General features: G+C 36.8%; 1 protein-coding gene across 1 annotated transcript; it reads right to left on the reverse strand.

The window, feature by feature from the left end:
* Positions 1-341: 341 nt before the first annotated feature.
* LOC120634278 (coiled-coil domain-containing protein 63-like) lies at positions 342-27,837 on the reverse strand. Its single transcript, XM_039904767.1, has 12 exons — positions 27,696-27,837; positions 26,598-26,720; positions 25,974-26,073; positions 25,435-25,532; positions 24,303-24,442; positions 23,258-23,432; positions 21,917-22,099; positions 21,228-21,378; positions 19,344-19,515; positions 5,814-5,946; positions 4,190-4,320; positions 342-809 (listed from the first exon to the last, which is right to left on the reverse strand). Exons 1-12 carry the CDS (start codon positions 27,795-27,797, stop codon positions 614-616), a joined length of 1,704 nt encoding a protein of 567 aa, XP_039760701.1. The 5' UTR covers positions 27,798-27,837; the 3' UTR covers positions 342-613.

Genomic DNA, 27,837 nt, shown 5'->3' on the forward strand with positions numbered 1-27,837 from the left:
GCCATTTATTTGTTTGCACCGAGAAAAGAGTTAGACGATTTTCTTTCAAACTTTACACCTTAGCGTTTTTGTCCTGGTATGTGTTTTATAATATATATATTGTACGTATCATGGATTTTCGCAAAGTAACGCCTGCTTCTATCGAATATCCAAAAAAGTAAATAACTTTTTTATTTTTCGACGACCTCCCTGACGTTACTACTAGTGGGAGGTCCCGAATACGATTCCTACCAATGGTATTCTAAAAATAGATCAATTAAATGTGGAATAATTGGCAGGTAACCTTGGTACGCTAACTCGAAGTTACGCGTCAGATGTTGAGTGAAATCAAATTAAATATGCAACTGCAGTCATCATTGTATCGAGTTGATAAAATTAACGTAATGTCGTATTACAAAACGGTTTCCACAGCCCGACGCGACGTATGTCGAGTCAAATCAAATCGTAAATCAAAGTGACGGTAGTACACATCTAGTAAATTATTCAACACGCGTCTCGTGACTTAGGTTTTAGGCACGAAACTTTGGCAACTGGCTGACTGGTGTGTCTACTACAAATTGATAAGAGTGACTCAACACGCATCGCGAGACGTGTTACAAGTCTGACTCCGCCCTTAGTACGGCATATAACGCCTGGCGAGTATGACTCTACTGCGGGGTACGCGGCACTCAGTCAACAGGTGGATCCTGTCACTCCTCACGAATGCCGGTTCCGCCGCCAACTCCCTCAGAGCCGCTTCAGCCATCGCTTTGTCGAACGGCACTTCAGGAGTGTCACTAACTCGTGACAGCCAACGGGCTTCTATGCAACTGGAAAAGGTTTTTTTTTTAAATTTGTATTTTATACTACAAGTTAAAGTCAAAGTCAAAAGTCAAAGTCAAAAATATCTTTATTCAAGTAGGCCCATAGGTGGCACTTTTGATGCGTACATTACGTAAGTTATTCGTAAACTTAAAACTAAAGCTACGAGGCTTCCAAACGCGTCCTGGCCTAAGAAGAAGACCACAACAAACTTAGCTGGGTGTTTTTTTTGTTATCACGTTAGTTTAGTTAAGCAACCAGGTTAGAGCAATAATTACACCCAAGCTTTTTTATCGTTTACGTAGTCCTTGATACTATAATAGGACTTTTCTATAAGCTTACGTTTAATACAAACTTTGAACTTATTAAAAGACATCTCCAAGATGTCAATTACCCATTGACCTTTTTTCTAGAATTGTATGCAATTTCCTTTAAACGAATTATGAATTTTATATAACATACTAGCTGTTGCCCGCGACTTCGTCTGCGTTTGATTTTGTTTTTAAAGTATTCAGTATCGCTAAGCCTTAAATGAGTATAGTAGTATATATAAATATATATAACATGTGACTGTCAATTAATTATAGACAAATAAATTGCAATAAAATAAAATTGCGACTATAATTAAAGATATAAGCTATCCTATCTCTTAAGTTGGACCAGACTGCTCACGGTGTGCCAATTTAATTTAAAATCGGTTAAGTATTTTAGGAGTTCATCGCGGACAAACATCGTGACAGGAGATTTATATATATTAAGATTATATTGCACTCCAAGTTTATTCGTACGTAAGTTCTAATGTTTAAATTATTCTTATTATTATTGCAGTCACATTTTCAGTATAGAAATGTTTTTTTCAACATAATTTTTTTCAACTATGTACTGACCATTGAGGACCAATGAAATATGAAATGAAATGAAACGAAATTTATATCATATTAGTCGCATCAAATATAGACGCCACCCTGTCTATTTTTGCCATATATGTACCATACTCCCTTTTTTTTTGTATTCCAATACAAGTTAGCCCTTGACTGCAATATCACCGGGTGGTAAGTGATGATGCAGCCTCAGATGGTAGCGGGCCTAATGAAATGTTAGCGAGCCTTACCGTTAATAGGTTTCTACGCGTCATCGCACCGGAACACTGAATCGCTTAGCGGTTATATATTATGATATATTCCATATATTCTGGTTGATGGATTTAATCTACCATACTCCCTGCCATGTTAGACAGCATTAACACTTACCACCAGGTGAGATTGCAGTAAATGGCAAACTTTTAGAGGAATAAAAAAAAAATCGTCTGTCCTCCTATTCAGGGATCGAAATTGCATACAACTCTTGGAGATGTCTCTTAAAAAGGTCAAAGTTTGTATTAAACGCAAGCTTATAGAAAAGTCCTATTATAATTTAAAGGGCTACGTAATCGATAAAAAGCTTGGGTGTTAATTATTGCTCTAACCAGGTTGCTCTTCTAAGTGTTAGATGACAATGTCAGGTCGTGATAACAAAAAAGAACAACTTCAAATTCAAAAATATTTTATTCATGTAGACCTTATTACAGGCACTTATGAAGCGTTCATACATTTAACATGTTATACTAATGTTAGTGATGGTGATAACTGCATTCGGTAACTTAAAACCAAAGCTAGGAGGGTTCCAAACGCGCCCTGGTCTAAGAAGTGCCGTCTATACTTGAATAAACATATTTTTTATTTTGACTTTACCACTCGGGGTCAACATTCCAACGCCATGGAACGAAGAAGGCTATACGTACGTTTCTCAATGAGCGCCACCACGGTCAATCCTGTGACTACACATTTTCAACACGTGTGTATTTTTTTTTTTTAAATAATAATTGTGTTTATTGTGTCTCATTTACAACGGATTCTTATAATCTAAGTAACGGTAACAACTGTGCTAGTTAGAAACTGTGTTACAGCTATTAACGCCCACTTCCGGGTTTGCTTAAAAACAAAAAGACTAAATCAAAGAAAAATTAAAATATTACAACTAAAACAATACAATTTACAATTTTATAATGTACGTGTTCGTGTATGCGTATGTGTGCGACAGTGCGTTTGTGTATATGTGTGTGTGTGTATGTGTGTGTGTATGCGTGCGTGTGTGTGTGTGTGTGTGTATGAGTGTTCGTGCGTGTATGTACGTGTGAGTGTTGCGTGTTTTAGAGTATGTTTTGCAAGCAAGATCTGCAAAGTTAGTGCCTTAAATTTGAAGTGACGATATTTTCCGTATCAGTATAGGACAGCGTCTTAAGCCACTTGGTAGTATAGTATTTACAATTTCTGTGATTCATCGGGTATATTTTTAAGAAGTGATTTATTTTGTTGTACAATATTGGACTAGCATAATAGAAATGCCTTCTCGCAAGTTTGGTTCTAAAGGGTATGATCTGGCAAACTTTATCCGATCTTCTTTATTTAGAAGTGTGTAAGGATCAAAATGACTTTTGAATTATGTCCAGCTATAGACGACGTGCGGCGGTGATAGAGTAATGGCAGTGGCGTGCATAGAGGGTATGCACAGGGTATACAGATGGTATAAAATTAAGAAAACCTCCTGTACAAGTTATAAAAACCCTAAGGATAGGCATTGTAAGAGTTATAAAATTCCTACCCGTAAATATTAATAACTCGTACTGGAGATTTCCTTCATTTTATATCATCTGCATACCCTGTGAATAACCTCTATGCATGCCACTGAGTAGTGGGTAAGGCTTTCATTCGAGGAGACCGAGTTTGAGCCCTCATTTCGGAGTTATGTGCGTTTTAATTAAAGCAATTCAAATATACCTTGCTTTAAACGGTGAAGGAAAACATTGTGAGGAAATCTGCCTGAGAGTTCTCCATAATGTTCTCAACGTGTGAAGTCTACCAAATCGCATTTGGCCAGTGTTCTGAGGGGAGACACGTGCCCTGTAGTAAGTAGTGGCGTGCACTTGGTTTCTTACCAGGGTATGCATACAGCATAAAATGGGAAAAACCCTCCTCTTATACGGGCTATATTTAAATTTTAGGGTATGCAGTGCTTTTGTGCATGTATGAAGTGCACGCGACTGGTAGTAAGCCGGTTTTAGGTTGATGATGACCATGATGGACGACGTGAGAGGTGATAGCCCAGTGGATAAGGCTTCGGTTCCCTTTCTGGGGGGACCGAGCTCGATATCCGGCACGCACCTCTAACTTTTCGGTGTTATTTGCGTTTTAGGTTATTTAATATCACTCGTGGACACATCGCGTGGAAACCTGCATGCCTAAGTTCCCATAATGTTCTCGAATCGCAGTTGGCCAGTGTGAAATGGGTTAATCATGACGTCCACAAGAAAAGGTGACGATAAAGACCAGCTGTGCTATGTCTGACTTACGCTGGACAAGGGTCCGCGGGTACCAGCACGTTGATTGGCGTTGCAGACCAAATCTCTGCTGGCTCTGGTCTGACTGTGTACTTCTTAAGACGAGAGCTGCTCGTATCGCCTTTCTTTTGGGAGTGCCGCTCCTGGAACATTTTAGTTGAACCTGTTTTTAAGATGCTGGGCTTTTAAAGTATCCTCTCGAAACAATAAATATTCTATAAATTTAAAAAGCATATAAAAATTTTCGGAACCGACAGGATTTGAACCTGCGACTCTCTGGCAATCGGGGCCTGAGCGCTTTCTCCGATAAGGCGACGTCTCTCCCACCGTCGATGCCGAAATTAGTATATGCCTTTTCACATCAGTCTTATAGCGACTGTAGCGTCATCTAGTAGGAAACGTTGCAGTTTCGATCTACTTTTTCAAAGGTCCATATTACAATGAGACACGCCTGAAGCAAGAGATGACACACTGCTTTTTTATAATTTTTGTAATTTTGATTAGTGTTTTTACCTACACTTGGAGGAATTATCAATTCTATAAATTTAAAAAGCATATAAAAATTTTCGGAACCGACAGGATTTGAACCTGCGACTCACTGGCAATCGCGGCCTGAGCGCTAAATAAATATTGTTACAAATTACCTTATTATTAGTAACCAGTGGCGTATTACAAGTATTAAGATGTTTGAATACCTGCCTCTTAAAAAGGTAATTCCGAGATAATTCGAACTGATTCTAAATCATTCCTTTTGTTTACGAAAGTTAGATGGTTAAGAAAGTAGCCAAGGTTCTAGGCCTACGATAAGTGGCAACCCGACCCGGATCAGTTCGTTCTAGTATGAAACATAGTGACTTAGGCTGGCATCTCTGTCAACTGTTTATCTCTATATAATTATAAGTATTTATGTATATCTTATATCTTTAAACGAGCAATTCTTGTATATATATATATATAATTGGAATCTCTGAATCGGCTCCAACGATTTTCATGAAATTTAGTATACAGGGGGTTTCGGGGGCGATAAATCGATCTAGCTAGGATTCATTTTTAGAAAATGTCATTTTATTCGTGTTTTTTTTTATTGGAAGAATAATAACAAAAAGGTGGCGTTTGGGTAGTCCCAATTTAAACTGATAAATGTGACTTCCTGACATCTATTGGCGAATAATAATACTGTTTTTTTTTAATTGTGATACTTTTTATAAAAAATATATATTTATTACGAAAGATAAAAAAATGTTTGTCATAAATCTCATGTATGACAATAGGTGTAGACGATGTAGCAGTACGCTGCATTCGAAATTTACGCGGGCGAAGCCGCAGGGCATATCTAGTTATTCATAAACACACAACAACATAAATATTCTTCGGACAACTTAGTACCCATAACACAAGCTACGCTTGCTTTGGGGCTAGATGGCGATGTGTGTATTGTCGTAGTATATTTATTTATTTATCGTCAGTTCTAAGAACTATTTGTTTATGCTTACTAACCTGCTTTGTTTGCTATGCTATGTCTAGATGAATAAAACATTTTTGAATTTGAACGTAGCCCTTAATCCTTATTTACTGATTATTAGATGCGATAATAGTAATTATATAATAACCTTTGGATGAGACAAAAGAAACTCACGCAGTAATAGATGAGCTGCACCAATTCTTTTATCTTTTCAGTCATGAGTCTGAACGTTAGGTTGACTTGGTTGAGTGTTGGCTGTTTGTCTCCCAGCAGGTTCTGGTAGGGCTCCAGCGAGCAATCAAGCATCCTAGAAACACAGGAATATGGAGTACGTTAGTCATATCCGGTAACGGCGATAGCGTAGGGCTTCCAACTCCATCTCAGAACTCTGGATAGAGTCCATCCCCGGCTCGCATCTCTAATTTCTAAGAACTTTTTGTTTTCTATGGAATCAAGCCCACCGAAAATAGAAATGAAATCTTAACCACGTGGGTATCACAGCTTAGTTATCCCTATTAAAAAAGTCTTCAAATGAATTTGATTGAAAAAAGTTCTGACACTGGCTTAACTAGTTAATTCAGTTAAAGTATTTTTAGAGTCAGATTTTAGTTTTCCAACTTTGTTGTACAAGTAGAGTTTCTTAAGCACTCATATTACCATCCATCTAAATTGCGATCCAGAGTTTAAAATGGATCGGGCACGTGCCGCTCGCTACCTGCTCTTACCGCTTCCAGCGATCCATTACCCCGGAGCCAATTACTGGAAACAACTTAGCTGCTTTCAAAATTCACTAAATTCCCTTATACTTTTCACGCGAACAGTTCTAACGAAAGAACATAAAATGGCAATACAGTTGCAGCGATCGATTGCACCTAGATCGCAGCGATACATCGCTTTGAAAATGCCATTCGAGCTAATAGGAATTCCATGACGTAGCTATTGCAAAAATAGCAATTTTACCATAACAATTACTGTAAAAATTAGACGCGGGTAATTCGGATAATAATAATTTCTGATTTATCCTGATCTGCCGTGAACGCCGTGGTTAGTTACCGGACAAAGCCGTGCCGTGCTTCCGTTACGATAATGCAGTTTTAAATTATTTTAATTTTAATATAACATTATTTTGTAGAAATGTATTAATGTCTATAAATAAAGATAATTATTATTAAATTCTATTAATTATGTACATTTTTTTTTTAAATTTTCAACAGTGTTAATTATAAAAGAAAAACAAAAAACACTATTATTAATTTATTAAAATAAAACCACTCTTCCTTTCGCGGGGCTTTTGAGTGCCCAAGCAACCGGCGGTCAGGGCTCCAGACTGAACAACCACCACACAATACGCGCCGCTTCAAGTATTACTGCCTTCTGTATCCGACCCTTGATCCAACAACCAAGCGAAAGCTTCTTAAGATGTTGGTCGAAGCTTTTCAAGAGAAGACCATTGACTGACACTATCGGAACAATGGCTGCTGACTCAACACTCCACAAGGCTGTAATCTCTTGGTATTATTATTATAATCATCAAACCTTTAACCGATTGAAGTCCACCGCTGGACATAGCTCTTTTGTTGGGAGTTCCAAAATCCACGGTCCTGGGCCGCTTGTTTCCAACGGCTCCCAGCGTCTCGTTTGATGTCGTCTGTCCACCTCGTTGGGGGCTGACCAAAGCTGCGTTTACCTGTGCGGGGTCGCCATTCCAGGACCTTGGAACCCCAGCATCCATCTCCGAGCTATGTGCCCCGCCTATTTCCACTTCAGCTTTGCGACTCGCTGAGCTATGTCGGTAACTCTGGTTCTTCTACGGATCTACACATTCCTTTCCAGATCACGTAGAGACACTCTCATCATTGCTCTCTCCATCGCCCGCTGAGTTAGTCTGAGCCTTCTTATGAGGCCCATAGTAAGTTACTTACTATTTCCCTCAAAATGGGTATCAAATGAAAGGGCTTGACTAGTAGAATACTATACACTGACATAAATTTCAAATACAAGATGGCCGCAACCGAATTACATTCATTTATTTGTGATGGGGGTTTTAAATTTTAAATTTATAGTTTTTGGGAACCGCAGTGCTAATATGTAGTTTGAGCATCAGCGCTCTTTTTCCCCGCCACCACTTATAGTAAGACGTTGTCAGTAATTGGTTAGCCGGTAATGGATCGGCGGGGTAAGCTGCTAAGCGGGGGCAAATAATTCGGAGCACGCGCGGCGTCCATTGCTAATCAGCTATAGAGGTGGGTGGACTCACGTTGGCCAAACTCTGTTTAATTATAGATAATGCTAGCTGAGACCCAAACTGATTCGGTGGTTATTTGACTGCCGATTGGCGCAGTTTGCAGTGACCCTGCTTTCTGAGTCCGAGGCCGTGGGTTCGATTCTCGCAATTGGAAAATTTTTCATTCTCCGGGTCTTTATCTGGTCTTAGTACCCATAACACAAGCTACGCTTACTTTGGGGCTAGATGGTGATGTGTGTATTGTTGTAGTATAGTTATTATTTATTTTACAGATTGAAATTCAAATCAACTACGCCATTACGCCATTGGTTGCCTGGAAGAAATCGCTATGTAGCGATAAGGCCACCAAATTGTACTCTCTTGATATGTATTTATATCTTTGTAACTACTTTTTTTTCTTTGGTGTACAATAAAAGTGTATTCATTCATTCATTCATTCATTCATTCATTCATTCATTCATTCATTCATTCATTCAACTATTTTTTTTATTTATAAATCGAAAAAGGTTTTATACGTAACCCCAAAACAGCCCTTGAAACAAAACTGTTTAGTAAGGATAACGAATTTAATTTTAAATAAAATTGTATTTGCTTAAAACATGACAAAATATTACATGTTAAGTCGCAGTCGATATGCCAATTTTAAAGTATTATCTATAATAATATATAATACATGGAAACCCTCAATTGCTAATATGATTAAATTCGTTTTGGACCCTTAACACTACCGGCTTGCACCACTGATAGTGTAAAAGGAACAAAATTTGTAATTTTACGAATTTATATTCTTAAAACTACAATTTTTGTTTATTTTACACTAACCTTTTTGTACCTACACTTAAGTAGCATTATTATATTTTTTTTATAACAAAATCTTACATAAAAAATTAAAAAAAATAAAATTAATATCGTACCAAATAATAAAATTCTTAAGTTATAACGTTTATCAACCAACTTATTTTGTTTAATATTATTTTAATCTGCGTTCCGAACGGGTGGTAGACTGACTATAAACATACTTGTCGTTTCTAAATTAATTTTGAATTTGACTTATATAAAATTGTTTTTTTAACTAGTTTCAACGTCATTTAAACGTGGACGACTCAATACTGCTGTAACTCCACTGTACATCCGCTAATGCATATGCCCACTTGTGTAGCATAGTATATGTTTTGATAGTTTCGTTACAATATCGTAGCGTCCAATTACAAAGGCATTGTCCCGCTAATCCTGTTTAATGGATATTGCATCGATTGTCGATACACGTCATCATTGAGTAATTATTTCACAGAGGTATAAGAATAACTAAGCGGTAAATTAAAATTTCTTTGTGCCAGCCCTAATCGAAAAATCCTAAATAACTCTTTACCCTCCCGCTTCGTCACCCCGCTAGCGCCTTACGGAAGTGACAGGGCTGTTGCTATGCCCTAAAAGTGTGCAAAAGTAGTTAATAAATAGTTTCATCCTTTAAGTAAACCTCCCCTTGGGAGAGCTATTAGTCCAGCAGTCTTTATCTACCTATGATAAATAAATGAATAAATATATGATTAAAAATGAAAAAAAAAAAATTTTTGCCAGTGAGATCATGATATCAGGGCGATCATGAAACCATCGTAGCTTGAGTGTTAATTCAATAAACATTATTCATCACCATCATCTTCATCATGACAATAATCCTTTAAGTAAACCTCCCCTTGGGAAAGCTCTTAGTCCAGCAGTCTTTAGTCCTTTGAGTCAGCTTTATAAAGTGCTAGTTAATAAATTATTTGCTTAGAACACGTTGATTGGAAGGACCAACGCATCGATTTTGAGACAGCTTAAAATTACAAGAAGGCTATCAACCACCTGTCTTAAGAGGATTCTCGAGTACTTCGGTCACATTGCCAGAAGAGATGGAGACAATCTTGAAAAGATAATGATCACTGGCAAAGTGGAAGGAAAGGATTTTTGTTAAAATAAAATTCTAAGGTTTTAACCACAAAATTAAAAACAAAGAACCCTCATTAAGCCACTATTATATGCAGTAAATTGTGCCCAAAAACAGTGATATCGCCCCGCGCACATCTCATTTCGCACCCGCGGAATGAGTTAGCTCACAAACTTTCCCATTTTCCTTTTTCATGGTAAACGTTTAGAACATTAGACGTAAAATAATAACTGCTAAATGAAATGAATTGACTAACCACCTGTTCAAGAAACACTACTAAAGTGGAGTGGTTTTTGATGCTTCAATATTGGTCGTTTACACGGATTCTGGATGTTCTTAATTCTTTTTTCTACCGCAAGAAGATTTATTTATTTATTCAATTACAAGTCCATTACAATGTCATATAGATTAGATAATTATTTTATTTTCAAAAAAAGAATGTCAATCTAATGTTTACATTTGAAATGGAACCCTGCGAGGGCGCTGTAACCAGATTGAGAGGCGGACTCATTATTGTCATTATTAAATATTTTCATTTAGGAAGTCGTTTATTTTAAAATAAGCTTTCTCCAGCAAGTAATCTTTTAAGGATTTTGTAAATAAGTACACATAGATTAATGTGAAATATTCTTTCTGCACAGTATTTACTCTGTGTCACAAGTGTGTACGTTATAATCGGATACGCGATATGATCTGAGTGACTTTGTTTCTAATTAACTACCATTACGGCTTATTCTGTGATGGCGCCAAGTGAGATATCCTCACGGCTGCAGTTGTGGCGACATAGTTATTGTATTACTAACTAAAGGCAGCGGGTTATTTAATATTAAAGCTTTTTATGGCAATTCAAATTCTTTATTTGGAAAAAATATGGTAGGTACTAAACACTTATATATAGATGTTATCATTTTGTGTTTCACGCATATTCTGTCGTTAACATCGACCTAATATTGAGGTAAATTAAAAAGCATTATATTGATCTAATGTCAGTATAGGTAATTAGGTATATATATCTAGTCAAATATTTGTGTGCACTAAAAATTACTTGACTGAATAAAATGAATTTTGTAAGAGCCATTTCTTCTAAGCTGGTTTGAATCTTCTAAGAGGTAAAATCTGTATTTTGGTAGCAGGTTGAAAATCTCAATTCACATTGCATAACAGCTTTTTAAACTGGTAGCGGTCTTTGGGTCTAGAGAGTTTGTCATTAGGTTTTTTAAATAAGTGCACATTGCATTTAAGAAAAACTGCCAATTCGAATATGAACATGCATGGCAAAGTACCTCCAAACTTTTAAAAAGGGGCTCACATGAGTCCCTAAAATATTGTCGCCACAGTTTCGCGCGGGTACAAATGTAGAAAAAAAAACAGAAACGTAATTTGTAGCGACTTGGTTGCAAATATTCTTTTTTCCACGTAAATAGGCTTAGTATTCTATCAACCATCTGTGAAATAATCTAAAATGTGGGGAATTTACGCATTTAAATACTTTGCGTGCTTTAGGAGGAGTTACCGACTAAAAAGGCAGACGCAGACCAGATAATGATGGTACAAATCTTTTATATATTGGATAGAAGCAGGCGTTACTTTGCGGAAATCCATGATATATTATCAAAATTAAGCTAAGATAATTGTTAACAATTATTCATTGTAAAGTCAACATCTCCTGAGGATGCTCCGGTTTCGGAGCGAAACGTGCGTAGAGGGTATAAGGAGTGAGGTGTGGAGTATAAGGATTGAAGAAATTATAAATTACACCACACAGATTCTCCTGCTTTTCGCGGAGTATAGCAAATTAAGCTTAATTTTGATAACAAATCTTTTATAGTTAAATAAAAACTTCAGAATATTTATTTCAATGTAAAATTTTGAATAGGTTTATTTAAATAAATAAAACGAAATAAAAAAAAATTTACTACATACATACACTCGGAAATAATAATAAAAAAAAATACTGATTAATATCAACATAGATTTTTTATAATTTAATCCAAAATTTTTAAAGTACTTCAAAATTTCGTTTGAGGAGTCCTTGCAATTTTTTTTATTGAGTAAAATTTACTGTCTTGTTTAAAGATGCAAACTTAATAGTCAGAAGATAAACGGTCAAGAATACCTAATGTAGCTATGTAGAACTACATTAGAATCAGTTTAGTATTATGACTATGCCCGTTTAGACTAAACGTCTATTATGACGTAATTTCACAAAAAAAAAAAAAAAACTACATACATTATATTTCTAACATTGTCGTTAGGTTGGAGTTGTCATTGGAGTTTGTCGTTAGGTTTTTTAAATAAGTGTACATTTTTCCAAGTGTGACAGCCGATTGGCGCAGTTTGCAGCGACCCTGCTTTCTGATCCCAAGGCCGTGGGTTCGATTCCCATTATTGGACAATGTTTGTGTGATGAGCATGAATGTTTTTCAGTGTCTGGGTGTTCATACGTATATTCTAAGTATTTATGTATATTATTCATAAAAAAAAAATATTCATCAAAATTCAAAAAATTCAAAATTCAAAATTCATTTATTTCAAGTAGGCCTAATATAAGCACTTTTGAAACGTCAAGTCTGTCTGTTTGTAGTGATTCTACCATCAGTCGTCTTTGTACCCATAACACAAGCTACGCTTACTTTGGGGCTAGGTGATGATGTGTGTATTGTCTTAGTATATTTATCTATTTATCTATGTACATGCGAGTTCGAATCCCAGCACGCATCCCTAACTTTTCTAAGTTATGTCAGTTTTAAGCAACTAAAATATCACTTGCCTCAACGGTGATGGAAAAAATCGTGATGTATCCTATATATGCATACCTGAGAGTTCTCCATAATGTTCTCAAAGGTGTGTGGATCACGAATCCGCACTGGGCCAGTGTGGTGGACTACGGTCGTAACCCCTCCTCATTGTGGGAGAAGACCCGTGATCTGATGGATACCGGTACTGGGTTGATATGATGGTATGATGATGATGAGTCCTCTAGTGACGTCACAATATGTAATATGGCGTAGCGTAGTAACAGGCAGGTGACCGCTAACAATAGTTTAAGTTCTTTCAACCTCATTAAGCTATTTTGCAGCACCCAACTTAGGCGTTAGTCTGAGCCCTCAGATTACGCTTATCGATATCACACCTCCAATCAACACGACATTGTTGACGCAATACTGCCAAGCTATTATAAAGCGATTGAGATACAGCCCGCATGCCATGTTACACGGATTAGTTAAATCTCCCGCGGCCCATCGATCTTGACTTGCGATTACCTGCGACATTACCCGCATAAGTGGGGAGGCGACTTCGTCGACCTCCGTGGCGTAGCGATGAGCTTATGAGTTGGAACCACAGATTTTTTTTTGATACTTCGACAATATACACGTCGCCACCTAGCCCCAAAGTAAGCTTAGCTAGTATTATGGGTGCTAAGATGACTGATGAATATTTTTTTTTATGAATAATATACATAAGTACTTATAAAATACATATATACACCTAGACACTGAAAATCATTCCTGTTCTTCAAACAAACATTCTCCAGTTTTGGGAATCGAACCCACGCCCTTTGACTCAGAAAGTAGGGTCGCTGCAAACTGCTCCAATCGGCCGTCAAATTCATTCAGTGATGATTGCATGCAGTGATTATTTTTTGATACGTTTAGAATATTTGCACGGCTAGCATATGCAGGAGACATATGCTAGCCGTTCAATTTTTTTTTGTACCGTATTTAATATTATTTATTTATTAGGTTCACCAACAGATTATACACTGAAACAAGCTTAGGAACTACAAAATAGAGAAATAAAGTTGTAGTGTAAACCCAATTACTAGCAAACCGGCATGCGTATCAGAAAAAAAAAACACAAAAACAAGTGCGGGTTCGCTAATTTAATAAATATTATAGATTATAAAAAATGTGTTGCTTGATCCTTTAATTGCCTTTATTGTGTTACTTCGCTCAAGTGTTCAGCTGCAACAGTGTAGCAACACCCCCGGCCCATCACCCCGGTGTCGCCGCTGACGGTAATTAATAGCGCGCACTGCCCGCGGGTGTCGCGTCGGCGCGGCGCCGTGATGGATCGCACTCGGTAATGAGATCGTCACATTCATACTGCCTATATGGCCTGTCCGTGCTTTCAGCTTCGACCTACTGAGATGACTGCAAAGACGAGTTGGTCATGGAATAATAAACTACATATATATTTTCATCTTAAAATTCTTTAAGTTTTTAAGTAATTATAAGTTTTTAAACCATTGTTTTAAAAATACCACGAAGCATTAGCAAACATAGCATTAAGCATTTCAACGATATTTTTTGGTATTTAATTACGTAGATTTATTGCTGCGTGACAGAAAGGCTAAATACAAAACACTTTCGCATGTGTATAATCATGATGCAATAGGTCCGGTATCTTGGCCGAAGGCTGGATTACCAGAAGACTTTTTTATTTGTGGAGTGAATTACCAGAATATGTTGGTGTCTGTAGAGTAAATAGATTTAAAAAGGTGCTATTCGTTACTTTAATTGTCTGCAATAGATTACTTCACTCATGTCAGTGTTCAGCTGCAACAGTGTAAGAACACCCCCGGGCACATCACCCCGGTGTCGCCGCTGACGGTAATTAATAGCGCGACTGTCTGCGGGTGTCGCGTCGGCGCGGCGTTGTGATGGATCGCACTCGGTAATGAGATCGTCACATTCACCTCACCTATGTTATCTGTCCTTGCGCTGATTTGCGACTTGCAGCTGTGATCTTTTACATCCCTTAAATACTAGCATACATATTGCTTAAACCCTTTTAATTATTTGCGCAACAATAGACTCTGTACTAGTAGGTTTTTTTTCCAAGGTTGCAATTTAGTTGTTTAGATCTAACATAGGTTAATATGTATTACTATCATGCTATGGACCACGTCTGAAATTATTAAAAGATTTATTATTATTTTGATCTCTCTATCATTTATTGATTTTCCTTTTTTTTTTTTAATTCTTAACAATTCTTGAAAAAAAAAACTACTAATAATTTATAACAAAAAACGTCTACCCTCCGCTTGCGGAGCTTTTGCATGCACAAGCAACCGGCGGTCAGGGCTCCAGAGTGAGAAATCTCCTCACAATACGCGCCTTTTCAAGGACTACTGCCTTCTGTACCAGACCCTTGATCCAACAACCAAGCGAAAGCTTCTTGAGATGTTCGTTGAAGCTTTTCGCGAAAAGACCATTGACTAAAACTATCGGAACAATAACGGTCGACTCAACACTCCACATGAGGGTAATCTCGTGAGCAAGGGCCAAGTATTTAGATACTTTAAACCCTTATTATTAATATTATCAGCCGAATTGCGGTCCAGCTACGTTCCTGGTACCTATCTGCCGGCCTGGATCACTAATAAGCTAACCCCCTAGAGCACTTAAAAAGAGCCCGAAAGATTTTTTGTAGGTCCGCATCACGTACAACAGTAAGGTCGTTTAACTAAAGTCAAAGTCAGACGTCAGTAATTGGAGAATACTTATTGTAAACGCCAATGACAGCAGTACGTTTAAGATGATGGTGAGACTAACTATGTTATGGATTAGATAGCGTGGAAAGAGCGTAACTTTATAATTCTATTAAGGCGACATTATCAAAAATTTGCGACTAATAAATTAAAAAAAATATTTACAAATAATTTTCCATGCTTTCTTTATAATCAGATAAACAAAAAACTCAATATTGACAAGTTAAACATACATAATTGTAAAACTCGACTATATGACTGGTTAAGTGGGCTAAACTACGATGAGACTGAAAGCATTATTCAGATACTGAAATGATTGAAATATGCCTAACACACACACACACACACACACAAAACACACACTCCATACACACATGGACGAACGAAAAACTATAAACTACATTTTATAAGACATTACAATTTAAAATAAAATATTACTTACTATATAATAAATCTAAAATCTTTGCATAAGTTAAATCTTCTGTTAAAATAAAGAAATTAATTATTAAAAATATTGAACACAAAGTTACTCTTACTTAAATTTAAATATTACCGAATAACTGTAATTATAACATTACGTAAACTATACTATAGTCATCCTTGTATAATTTTATCCTGGGGAAAGGGCCTGGTGGCTTGAGATGCAGGTTCTACCTAGTTCAAGCATCAGTCCCCACATTATAAATGTGTAACAAAATAGCCCGTAAGCAACATTATATTGTACTCATACTTATAAGTAATGTGGAGAAATAAATCATACATTCATTCATTCATTCAAACATTCAATCATTCATTCATTCAATCATTCTTTCATACATTCATTCAATAATTCATTCATTCTAGATTGTCTAAGGTCAAAATTTTATATACCAAAATTTGAATTAAATTCGTTTACTCCACTGCAAGATTTGGTCGTTTATTCTTCTTTCTAGTACCTACCTATAATTTTAGAGGACGGGCTGATCGGGTTCTCGTGTACTGGTTCAAGTAACCAAAAGTTATCTATACTTATAATAAAACTGTATCTGGAAGATTTCCGTACATTGAACATATTTTGAAATTTTGACCGGGTGATGCTTTATAATCGATACTGAGTCAAAAACAGATTTTTATTTAATTTTTCTGTCTGTCTGTCTGTCTGTCGGGGCATCACGTGAAAACTACTGAACGGATTTAAATAAAATTTAGAATAGTGGTAGCTGGTATTCCGGGTCAACAAATAGGCTACTTTTTATCCCGATAAACAATGAGTTTCCTCCGGGAAACGGAATGAAAAATTTATCAATTTTACTTCATAGCTCCGTTAAATTTGAACCGATTTTAATAATTCTTTTGTATTTGAAAGTGTGTACTAACAAGCATGTATTGTCTAATTTTTATGTAGATTTAATAAATACTGTCGGAGATAAAGGACATAACTCTTCACAGATACAAGCATGTCGCAAGGCACATGATAAAACGATCGAATGCATGCGTATTGCGTTCCATCCTACTGATATAATAAATGCGAAAGTTTTTGAGGGTGGATGTAAAGATGGATGGATGTAAGTATGGATGGATGATTTTTATGTATATTTTACTATGGTTTTCTGTAAATTGGCTGAAAAAATGACGATGTTTTCTAAAGATGTCATACTGACTTAGAGTTTTACTGGCGTACGCCGCGAAAACGATTGATGATACATAGAAATAATGTACTACATGTTTAAAGTGATCGTGATTATCTACAAAAGAATCCGGGACGCTATATGTCTAACTGTTATGGTTAAGTCACAATAACTGTTTTTTTATTTTTCTTTTAAAACACGAGTCCAAATAAATAGTTTTATAAATATTAATTTTGATTATAATAATAATAATAATAAAAATAATCTTTATTTCGGACATTTGTCCATATCGTGTTAGTAAAACAATGAAGTTAAACCTATGTTAGTACTTAACAACTAAAAAAAACAACCTTATTCTATACACAAAATTCCTTATAGTCTAACTTATAAAACCCCTATAGCGCGTGTGCACACCATCTCAGCTTTCCCAGAGAGAGCTGTCCAGCCTGAATGCCAGTGTACTGAAGAGGGTGTTGGATTATATACCAGCACATTCCTTTTTAAATTATTCTAATTGAACCTATCGCTTAGAAGTTGCGACGGGTATAGAAACGCCGCCCAGCGGCCCGCTGCAGTTTTTCTTGCTTTTTGCACACGGCCGCGAACTATTTTATAGTTTGGAAATAAAATTGGACCTGGTTGCCATTAGTTTCTAGGTTTTTTTAAGATATTAAAACCTCTTATAACCGATTCGGTGCAGACGAAGTTGAGCGGGTCAGCTAGTTTTTTCTAATGTGACCGGCGATGACAACGATAATGGTGTAATTGATTATTGAAATAGCACTACACAATAAATAATCAATCTAGTTCTAGTATTGTGATCTCCATTGAGTGCCAGAGTTAACAGATTCGCAGAAGCCAACTGGTCAACTGATTATGGAATTCTTAAAATACGCATTTGCATTATAAGCCACATGATTGAAATGAAATACACTTTATTGTACACCAAATAAAAAAAAAAAACAAGCATTAGAAAAACAAGGAGAAAAGGTACAATAGGCGGCCTTATCGCTTAAAAGCAATAAATAAATACACATAAGGCGGTAAAAAGTGTTTTTTAGTAGCTGTTTAAAAATGGGTAGAGACTATGAGAGATATGGAAGTAAGGGCATTCCATAATGTTATCCTTTTGTTTTCCTTATCCTAAGGTTGCCTGGAAGAGATCGCTACAAAGCGATAAGGCCGCCTTTTGTATACTTCTTCTGTCTGTGTTTTCTTTTATTATTTTTTTGTATTTTTATTTGTGTGCAAATAAAGAGTATAAATAAATAATCGAACAGCTACAATTGAAGAAAGAATTGGAATAGAAAGATGTATTATAAGGAGGTATCTTTAAGATAAGATTTTCTTTCGAACGGAGGGAGGGACAGTGTGAATCATTGAGGAACTCAAACCGCTCTTTAAGATAAGGAGGAGTAGTACAAATGTTGCTGCATTATTTGTATTTTACTGCAAGTAAGTATGTGATTCCTATAATTTAACGTTGCATATTGGCCGACTGTTAAGTGGGAAATCATCGCCTGTAAACAGAACAACTATTCGTAGGCCATACAAGGAACAAGTCCCACAAAGTGTGTGTCCATGGATTTTTCAAGTTAAACTTCTTAGGGCGCGTTAGGGAAAAATTATGAGAGTAAATATTTACGATGCGCGCGTGCTTTATGGTTTGACAGTGTACACTTTCAATTATCAAAGTCTGCGGGCTCATTCCGGTCATTTAACTGATTTAATTGTACACAAATCTAAAATCTTAATGTTGAGTGAAACTTGGCTGTCCAATGAGTCTATTAGTATTTCAAATTTAATTATCATTATTATGTCCATTTCTTTAATTATTTAGAATTGTTTTGTAACACTCAAATAAACTTTGTTTAACTAGATAACTTTATAATATAACTTTCAATGTATTAAAGACCTTTTTTCTATTGTTAGTATCGTTTTCCTACAAACGTAGAATAAGGCGAAAGATAAAATTTTTGAAAACATTTTTATCTTGTTACGCCAAAGAAGTAGGCATAACTTCTAACGAGAGTACATAAGTACACACACGTTTATTTTTCCCTCGCTGAGAAATGCGTTTACGCATCCCTTCCGGAAATTTGCTACTAATCTAGTCCATTTCCGGCAGGGTGTGTAGGACTCGCCAGCCGAGCAGCGGCTGGAATACCCGCTTAAACCCAGTGCAATCCACCGCGTTTTAAGTCGGGTCGCTGTCTATGCAACATTGGCACTGTGGACCTGACCTGAAGCGTAGGTATTAATTAACATCGGCAACCACGACCTTCAGACGAATAAAGCAATGCGGCTTAGCGGCAGATATAAGCATAACTGTATTAAAATTACAAAAAAGCTCTACTGCTATTGTTTCTGGTGATAAAATGACTGTCTCATTGCAGTTCAGATGACTAGTTCATATTTTTAGATTACATACTTGAATAGTTCATTAACTTTCTCCATAGTTTCATTCAACAGTATCACGTTCCCAGCCAGTCGATTCTTCTTCTCTTCTGTGGCTAACCTCTGCTTCTCCAATTTCTCTTGTAGTTCTTGCAATTTCTTCTGCCTTTTTTCTTCCATCATCTCATTCCAGTCTCTCCTGTCCACTGTTGTTATTAAATATTTTATAAATAAAACTCATACCATCCAATTAAAAACTTGATCTTACTGAAAACGATACTTTTCCTGATTAAGTAAGTGAATGTTACAATAAGTTAATGTCAAATATTCATACTAAATCAAGTTAGTATGCTACCTCTGATCGAGTTATGTTTGGTAACACGAAATTTGGTCAAACATAAACTGATAGTATAACCTGTACAGTACCAAACAAATGGGTTAAAATTAGACGGAGTTATGGTGCGAAATCGTCAAAAGGCGGCGAGTATAGCAAACTTGTGATAATTCACAAGTTTGTAGAAATATAAGATTGTGCTGACATGTGGAGTCGGTGACGTAACAATCGCTTAAACTACTGAACTTTAGAAGAAATTTGGAACACATACACGGTTTTTGAACAGCCCCTTTCAATCTACAAAAACTCTTATTAGTGCCGTGACGGTATATCAGAATATACTTGTCACCACCCGTCCTCTTCCGCGGGTGTCGTGCGAGGCGACTAAAGGAATATAAGTTGACGTTTCAAAAATGCTTGTATTAGGCTTACTTGAAATAAATGAATTTTGAATTTTTTGAATAAGGAAAAGCTGCTTCGATACTCTGCTCTCGTCTCTCACAAGATTCTAAACTGTAAAATGAACTTGAAAAAGAGAAATCTGCTGAGTTTCTTGCCGGCTCTGCTCGGTGGAATCTGCTTTCGAATCGGTGGTCGACACTCTACACAACAGACTGAGTCGACGTTTCGAAAGTGCTTACTGACTGGGCCTACTTGAAATAAATGAATTTCAACGTCCGCTGTACTACTGCTGGCATCTACTGCAATCACCGACCAGTATGATTGTAGCCAAACCCTGCATTGGGAGAGGCCTTTGATCCATCAGTGGACTGTTATCTATGCTTATGATAAAACTGTTACTGGAAGATTTCTGTACATTTAATATATTTTGAAAATTTTGACCCGGAGATGCTTTATAATCGACACTGAGTCCAAAACAAATTTTTATTTAATTTTTGTCTGTCTGTCTGTCTGTCTGTCTGACCGTCTGTCTGTCTGTCTGTCTGTCCAGGCATCACGTGAAAACTACTGAATGGATTTAAATAAAATTTGGTATAGTGGTAGCTGTTATACCGGGTCAACATATAGGATACTTCTTATCCCGATAAACAATAAGTTTCCTCCGGGAAATGGGGTGAAATTTTTTATCAATTTTACTTCATAGCTCCGTTAAATTTCGACCAATTTTTATCATTCTTTTTTTATTTGAAATTGTATACTATCAAGCATGTTCTGTCTAATTTTAATGAAGATCTGATAAATATTATCGGAGATAAAGGACATAACTCTTCACAGATAATAGCAAGTCGCGAGGCATATGGGACAACGATCGAATGCATGCGTAACTAAATACTAATATTATAAATGCGAAAGAAATAAAGTAATATAAATATTAAGTTTGATTATATACCTGCAAATTCAGTTTTAAAATATTGAAATTGAACCTATCGCTTAGAAGTTGCGACGGGTATAGAATAACACGTTCGGCCGCGAATAACATAGTTCGGAAATAAAACAGGCCCACCTGGTAGGTAGCGCTGCAATTAGTTTCTAGGTTTTTTTTCTTGGTACAGACGAAGTTGCGCGGGTCAGCTAGTAGGCTATAAATGATAATGAAGAATAATTTATTAAAAAATAATCTACCTATATCTTGCTTTAATTTTTCCAAGCCTCTCTTTAATATTTCGTTTTCAGCGCAGTATTCGTTCAGCAACTGGTATACAGAGAAGTTTTCTTGTTCCACACGCTCGAATTGTTCTATTATTTTATTCACATCGTACTCTTCAGTGTATTCCTGGAAGATAGAATTAATTTCATAATTTAGAAGAGTTAATGTATATTTGCTTGAATATCGCAATAATAGCTGTTGGCAGCAAAACAAACGAGTTAGTTTGTTTACTTAGCAAACATTTATTTGAGATAAATAGGCAAACATACTTTTATTATCGTATAAGTATTTATTATATTCACTACGTTGTGTATTGAAAATAAAGCACAGTAATATCGAATTGGCCTAACGCTAACTGTTTTTTTACCAGTTATTATTAACTAGAAGATGCCTTAGACTTTGTCTGAGCTAAATTCCTGATAATATTGTGATTACATTCAAACTATTTGTTTTGATTATTGTTAATTTCGTTTCGGTTCATCCGTTCGGGACTTACGATGCTATAGACAGACACACGAGCATGTCAAATAGATATCAACCCGTCGTTTTTGCTACGAGGGTTAAAGAAAAGGATTTTTGACTTACTTAAGAAAATAATTTCACTAAAAATAATTGTCAAGCAACTGGTCCTTAAATTTTAGTGTAAAATAGAAACAATAATCACATTAATGTCGCTAAATATTTTAGCATGCGCTTCCAAATCTCTTTCGACGTCTTCTTCTTCTTTTTTCTTTTCAGTTTCTTCTCTTTCCTCTTCCTTCTTATTGACTCTCATGATACCTTTCTTTGCTAGAAAATTATAAAGCTTCATCTCATGGTCGAATGCTTTCTGCAAGTCTCTCATTTCCTGAAATAAGCCAGTGTTAAATACATTGTAGCATCTGGATGGCTCGGTGAGTCTAGGAGGGAGACTGAAATTCCATATCTAGGTACTTCGAATGATAGTATGAAGGTCTACGTAATTGATAAAAATGCTTGGGTGTGAATTATTGATCTAAACAGGTTGCTCTTCTAATAATTTTAAATGTCAATGTAAGATGGTGATAACAAAAAAAAAACACCCGGCTGGGTTTGTTAGGGGCTTCTTCTTAGACCAGGACGCGTTTGGACATCTTTAGCTTTAAGTTTACGAAAATCGTTATCGCCATCATCTTACTACCGTGTAATTCTCATGTAATGTACGCATCAAAAGTATCACATATGGGTCTACTTGAATAAAGATATTTTTGACTTTGACTTTATCTTTATGTACTTATTCTTAGTTACGTGCGTTTTAAGAAATTAAAAATCTCTTGCTTAAACGGTGAAGGAAAACATCGTGAGGCAACCTGCATGTATAAGAGTTCTCTATAATGTCCTCAAAGGCGTGTAGAGTCCACACTGTGCCAGCGTGGTAGATTACGGCGTAACCCCTTCTCATTGTGGTAGGAGACCTGTGTCCTGTAGTGGGCCGTTAATGGGTTGATATAATGATGATGTTTTATGTGAATTTATTCACAATATTTATTTAAAGTATTTCAACGCTGGATTAATAAAAACTAGAAGAGAGATTCGCATTTCTGCTTATTTACCCTCTATTTATGGTGATATCATTACAGCCTCAGGCTTTATCAGGTTTATTTGCTTAAAACGCACATAACTGTGTGAGCGGTAGATCGAACTCAGTCCCCTCGACAAGGAGGCTGAGGTCATAATCACCAGGCATATTTACCGCAAAGGAATTTTAGTGATATAGTAGTGTCTTTCTTTTGGTTTTTATTAATGATTCAGATACTTTTTTTAATTTGAAAATGTTATAATAAAACTTGTAACTAAATTTATTACTGTAAAGGTCATGTCCGCGTGGAATGGTACGAAGAACTCTAGCCGCATTTACGCGCCAAAAAGCCAGATTAAAAAACTGTCACTAGACGAGCCTATCAACCGCAGTTAAATGCCACGCAAGAATATTTTTGCATTCCAGGGTCTTCATGGCAACGGAACAGATATGGGAGATTGTAATTACCTGAATTTGCACCATCTGATCAACCTTCCCTTTCTCATGCGCAGACTTCAACTTAGCGCACCACTCGTCTCTCTGATCGTACGCCAATGTGGATGACTCAAATAGGTCTGTTAAGAACTTCTTGCCCTTGTTTAGAGCCGACATCATTTTGGTCCACGATTGATTAAAAAGTGCTCTGGGAAACATTATTTATACGTAATCAATTTTGTCTTTCTTAGGTCTTGTCCGGACAATGTCTGTGCCTTGTCTGTGTCTTATCCGTATCTTATCCGTGTCTTGTCTGTGTCTTGCCAGTGTCAAAGTCAAAGTCAAAGTCAAAAATATCTTTATTCAAGTAGGCTCATAGGTGGCACTTTTGATGCGTACATAAGACACGGTAGTGAGATGATGGCGATAACCACATTCGTAAACTTAAAACTAAAGCTACGAGGGTTCCAAACGCGTCCTGGTCTAAGAAGAAGCCCACAACAAACTTAGCCGGGTGTTTTTTTTTTGTTATCACCATCTCACAATGTCATTTTAAATTATTAGAAGAGCAACCTGGTTAGAGCAATAATTTACACCCAAGCTTTTTTATCGTTTACGTAGTCCTTTATACTATAATGGGACTTTTCTATAAGTCTTATATCTGTCTTGTCTGTGACATGTGTGTATCGCATCGGTATCTTATCTGGGTCTCGTGTGTGTCGTGTCAGTACATCGTCTGTGTCTGTTTGTATCTTGACTGTGTATTGTCTGTGTCTTGGATATTTCTTATCTCTGCCATGTCTGTGTCTTGTTCATGCCTTGCGTATGACTTGTGTGCGTAGTGTTTGCGTTGGTTTTCAAGAACCGTTAGTTATTAATGTTTCAAAAGTTAGCTTTAAGGCCGGTAAAGAGTAACAAAGGCATTGCATGCTTTGGGTTTTTATCGGGGATAAAAAGTATGCTACTGGTATTGAAATCCCCAGGACACAATCTAAATATGTGCCACATACCATAAAGATCGGTACAATGGTTGAGCAAGATACACTTTATTTTTATAAATTGTTGTTCAATATCTTACCTATCATTCAACATGTGCTCGATTTCCTGCCTGACCTTTTTGTTTTCACATTGTACTTCGTTGAACCTCAACATAGCCACTTCTAGCTTGTTCTCAGCGGATGATAATCTGTTTTCACTGAGACATCTGCGTACTTCCAGCTGATTGAAAAAGTTCAACTAAATTTAGATTATTTTGATTCTTTGGAATGAACTTCCATGATAAAATTACGTAAGCAACTGGTAAGTGATAATAAAGTCTAAGAATCTTTCAACGCGATCCGTTACGCCCCTAGTCGGTTTCTACGCAATATTGTACCGGAACGCTAAATCCAGACCAGACCAGATAAAATTCGGAAATTGTAAATTCCCAAATTGCTCCTACGCATAGAAGCATTTGAGATGTGGGCATTCAGACGTATGTTGGCCTTTAGTTGGACTCGCAAAGTATCCAATAAGAAAGTTCTGCGTTGCGTCAACCAACGGCGCGAATTTTTGCACACCATCAAGATCAGAAAATTTGCATATCTGGGGCACGTGCTAAGGCACGAGAGATATGAGGTCCTTCAACTTATTATGATAGAAAAAGTGCAGGAAGAAGAGGCGTTGTTTGCAGAAAAATGTACTGTCTTCGTAACATCAGAGAGTGGACTGGAATCGCGAGTGCAGCAGAATTTTTTCGCCTCGCGTAAAATAGACAAGAATTTAGGAAGCTGACTGCCAACCTTCGCTAGTCGGAGAGGCACCGCAAGAAGAAGAAATTGCTCCAGCCAGGAGTCGAACCCTGAACCTTCAATTTAAAAACACAGCGCTCAGCGTCGCGCCAGGTTGTCAAACGTGGCTTGCTTGGGCTAAATTTACAGGGGTTATAATTTTCAAATCTTGGGTTTTATACGTTTATCGATACTTCCATAGTATGGCACAGATAAAGTGGCATCCTTTAGATGGCCACTAGATATTTATTTCAAAAAATAACCCGGGAACAGTTCCAGTGGAAAATAAAATCACCATTGTTCGTTATATATAGTTTAGCATGTAAGCTATATTATAAGCTCAGGAATCGATCAGATCTCAGGACATTTATAAAAATCAACACCGTAAGTAGTTATATATATTTCACTGTAATGTATTTATATATTTAATTTCGTATTCACCTCTCCGTTATTAGCAACGACTTTTTTATTGATGCGAAGCAATTCCTTCTTCTTCCGGCGAAGCAGTTCATGCAGTTGCTCCATGAGAATCAAGCTTTCTGCAAAACATTTTAAAGCAAAATAATAAATAAAAGGGTTTTAAAGTGTGGCCCCTTTACTGATATGAAGAGTGTAAATGAATCCTCACTTAAACCCAAAATTGGGTGAAAATGCCTATTCATTCTTGATATTCCAGGGGAAGAGGAAAATGGAACCTGGAAAACGAGGAAAAAGGCGCTTCGTACGTGACCGTGGGATATTTATGACGTAAAACTGCAGATCCAAACGATGACTTTCAATGGTAAATAGTGCTTTGTCTTATCTTTGTCTTGTCTTTGTCTTGGCTTTGTCTTGGCTTTGTCTTATCTTTGTCTTATCTTTGTCTTGTCTTAGTCGTTACATTGTCTCGTCTTTGTGTCGTCTTAGTATCGTTTTTGTTTTATCTTTGTCATGTCGATGTCTTGTCTATGTGTGCGTTGTATTTCTCTTATAATGTGTACCTTCGCATTTTTCATCTTTCTCCGTGCGAGATAGTAAGGCTCCAGTCAATTCTTGCTTCATCTTTTTGTCATTCTTTTTATGGGCCCCCGACCTTGCTATCTGTTATTAAAACATTTTTTATTTGTTAAATTAAGTACAACATAAATAACATCTATGTCACTCCAACCACTCCGTATTTTAATTAAGCAATTTAAACATCACTTGATTTAAATGGTGAATGAAAACATTGTGAGGAAAACCTGCATCCGCGAGAGTTCTGCATGATGTTCTGTGCTAAGTGCTCAACGGCGTGTGAAGTCTACCATTCTGCATTTGGTCAGCGTGGTAGACTACGGCCTAAACTCCTTCTCACTCTGAGAGGAGACCATGCCCTGTAGTGGGACGGTATTGGGTTGATAATGATGATACCAATACGAATACAACGTACAGAAAGGTATTACATTCCAAAAACATTTTAATTTAGGTCATACAAAATTTTCAATGGTGATTAAACTGTAATAATTCCTGAATCTTCAATCACACCTTCAATACATGGCAACATCTGACATCAAATTCTGCGCAAGGTGCGAGAATATTTCCCGGAGAACTTTACTCAGTTATGCAAATGTTTGAATTCCACAAACCTTAAGATCTTTATAAAGGTTAAGGTATTCCTTTTTAAGAGTCCGTAGAAGATGATCTTGACGTCTGAACTGAGGATGGACTCCCAGTGAGCGGTGTTGCCTGTCTGTCTGTATCATGCGAATCTGTGAAATGTTTGATATAAGATATTCCGTTCTAGATGACCTTGACATTGGTGAGAGTTATTGTTTTATAAGAGGAGGTCATGGGTTCGATCCAGGGCAAGAGTATAAGGGAATTTATATTTTCTTTATTTTTTCTGGTCTGGTCTGAGGTTTCGGCCGTAGCCAGTTGCGTAGTTCGCCACAGCCGACGCTTCCAAAGGCCGAATAATACGTGCAATAAAGCGAATCACATAGCTCGGAGAACCGATGAACGTTGGGGTCCCAAGGTGCTAGCATAGCGCAACCAGCACGGCTAGCGTGGGCAGGAGACAATTATCTCCCAGGGAAAAGATAAAAATGTATCATCTCCCACAGCCTTATCAACTCTCAGAGCACTGGAGCACAAGTGAAAATATTATCCAAATAACATAATATGTGTAATAATAAACAGGAGTAAACTTCTCCTATTCCATGTTCCCGTACTTTAGCAGGTGGCCACGTTAATTATATACCTTATCAGGGGATATAATCAGGGGATATAACTTTTGTCTCCTGCCTCTGGAGGCCGGTAATATGCAGCGTTCAAGACCCGACCAAGGTGGACAGAAGACATCAAGCCAGTCGCTGGAAGCTTCTGGACGTAAGGCCAGGATCGTGGATTTTAGCACTATTCAAACCTGGCTAAGTTTGTTGTGGTCTCCTCTTAGACCAGGGCGCGTTTGGAACCCTCTTAGCACTAGTTTTAAGTTAACGAATGCAGTTATCACCATCACTAACATTAGTGTAACATGTTAAATGTATGAACGCTTCATAAGTGCCTGTGATAAGGTCTACATGAATAAAACATTTTTGAATTTGAATTTAAATTTAGGACCTAGTCCAGCAGTGTACATCAATACGTTGAGGCGATAATGTTGATGATGCTATATAACGAAACAGAATTTGTATTAATAAATTACTAAATTGCGATAAATCACTTTAAACCGAAAATATTACTTGTCTCTGTAAACGTAAATGCTCATCCTCCATTTTTTTCTGGACGTCTATATCGCTGGTGTGATGCTCTGTACTTCTAGGATCCATGTTTTCTCGAAGCATTAGTTAAAACGTGTATAAAATAAAAACATTATGACTTCGA

The sequence above is a fragment of the Pararge aegeria genome, chromosome 23, assembly GCF_905163445.1.
Source record: "Pararge aegeria chromosome 23, ilParAegt1.1, whole genome shotgun sequence".
NCBI classification, from domain to species: domain Eukaryota; kingdom Metazoa; phylum Arthropoda; class Insecta; order Lepidoptera; family Nymphalidae; genus Pararge; species Pararge aegeria.

Excerpts from the sequence above, each read along its gene's own strand:
- LOC120634278 (XM_039904767.1), bottom strand. The coding sequence starts at position 27,797 with ATGCTTCGAGAAAACATGGATCCTAGAAGTACAGAGCATCACACCAGC. Across the intron at positions 19,516-21,227 it reads AAAATTAAAGCAAGATATAG|TGGACAGGAGAGACTGGAAT; the intron begins GTAGATTATTTT and ends TAATAACAACAG. Across the intron at positions 810-4,189 it reads CCCGCGGACCCTTGTCCAGC|TTGCATAGAAGCCCGTTGGC; the intron begins GTAAGTCAGACA and ends AACCTTTTCCAG.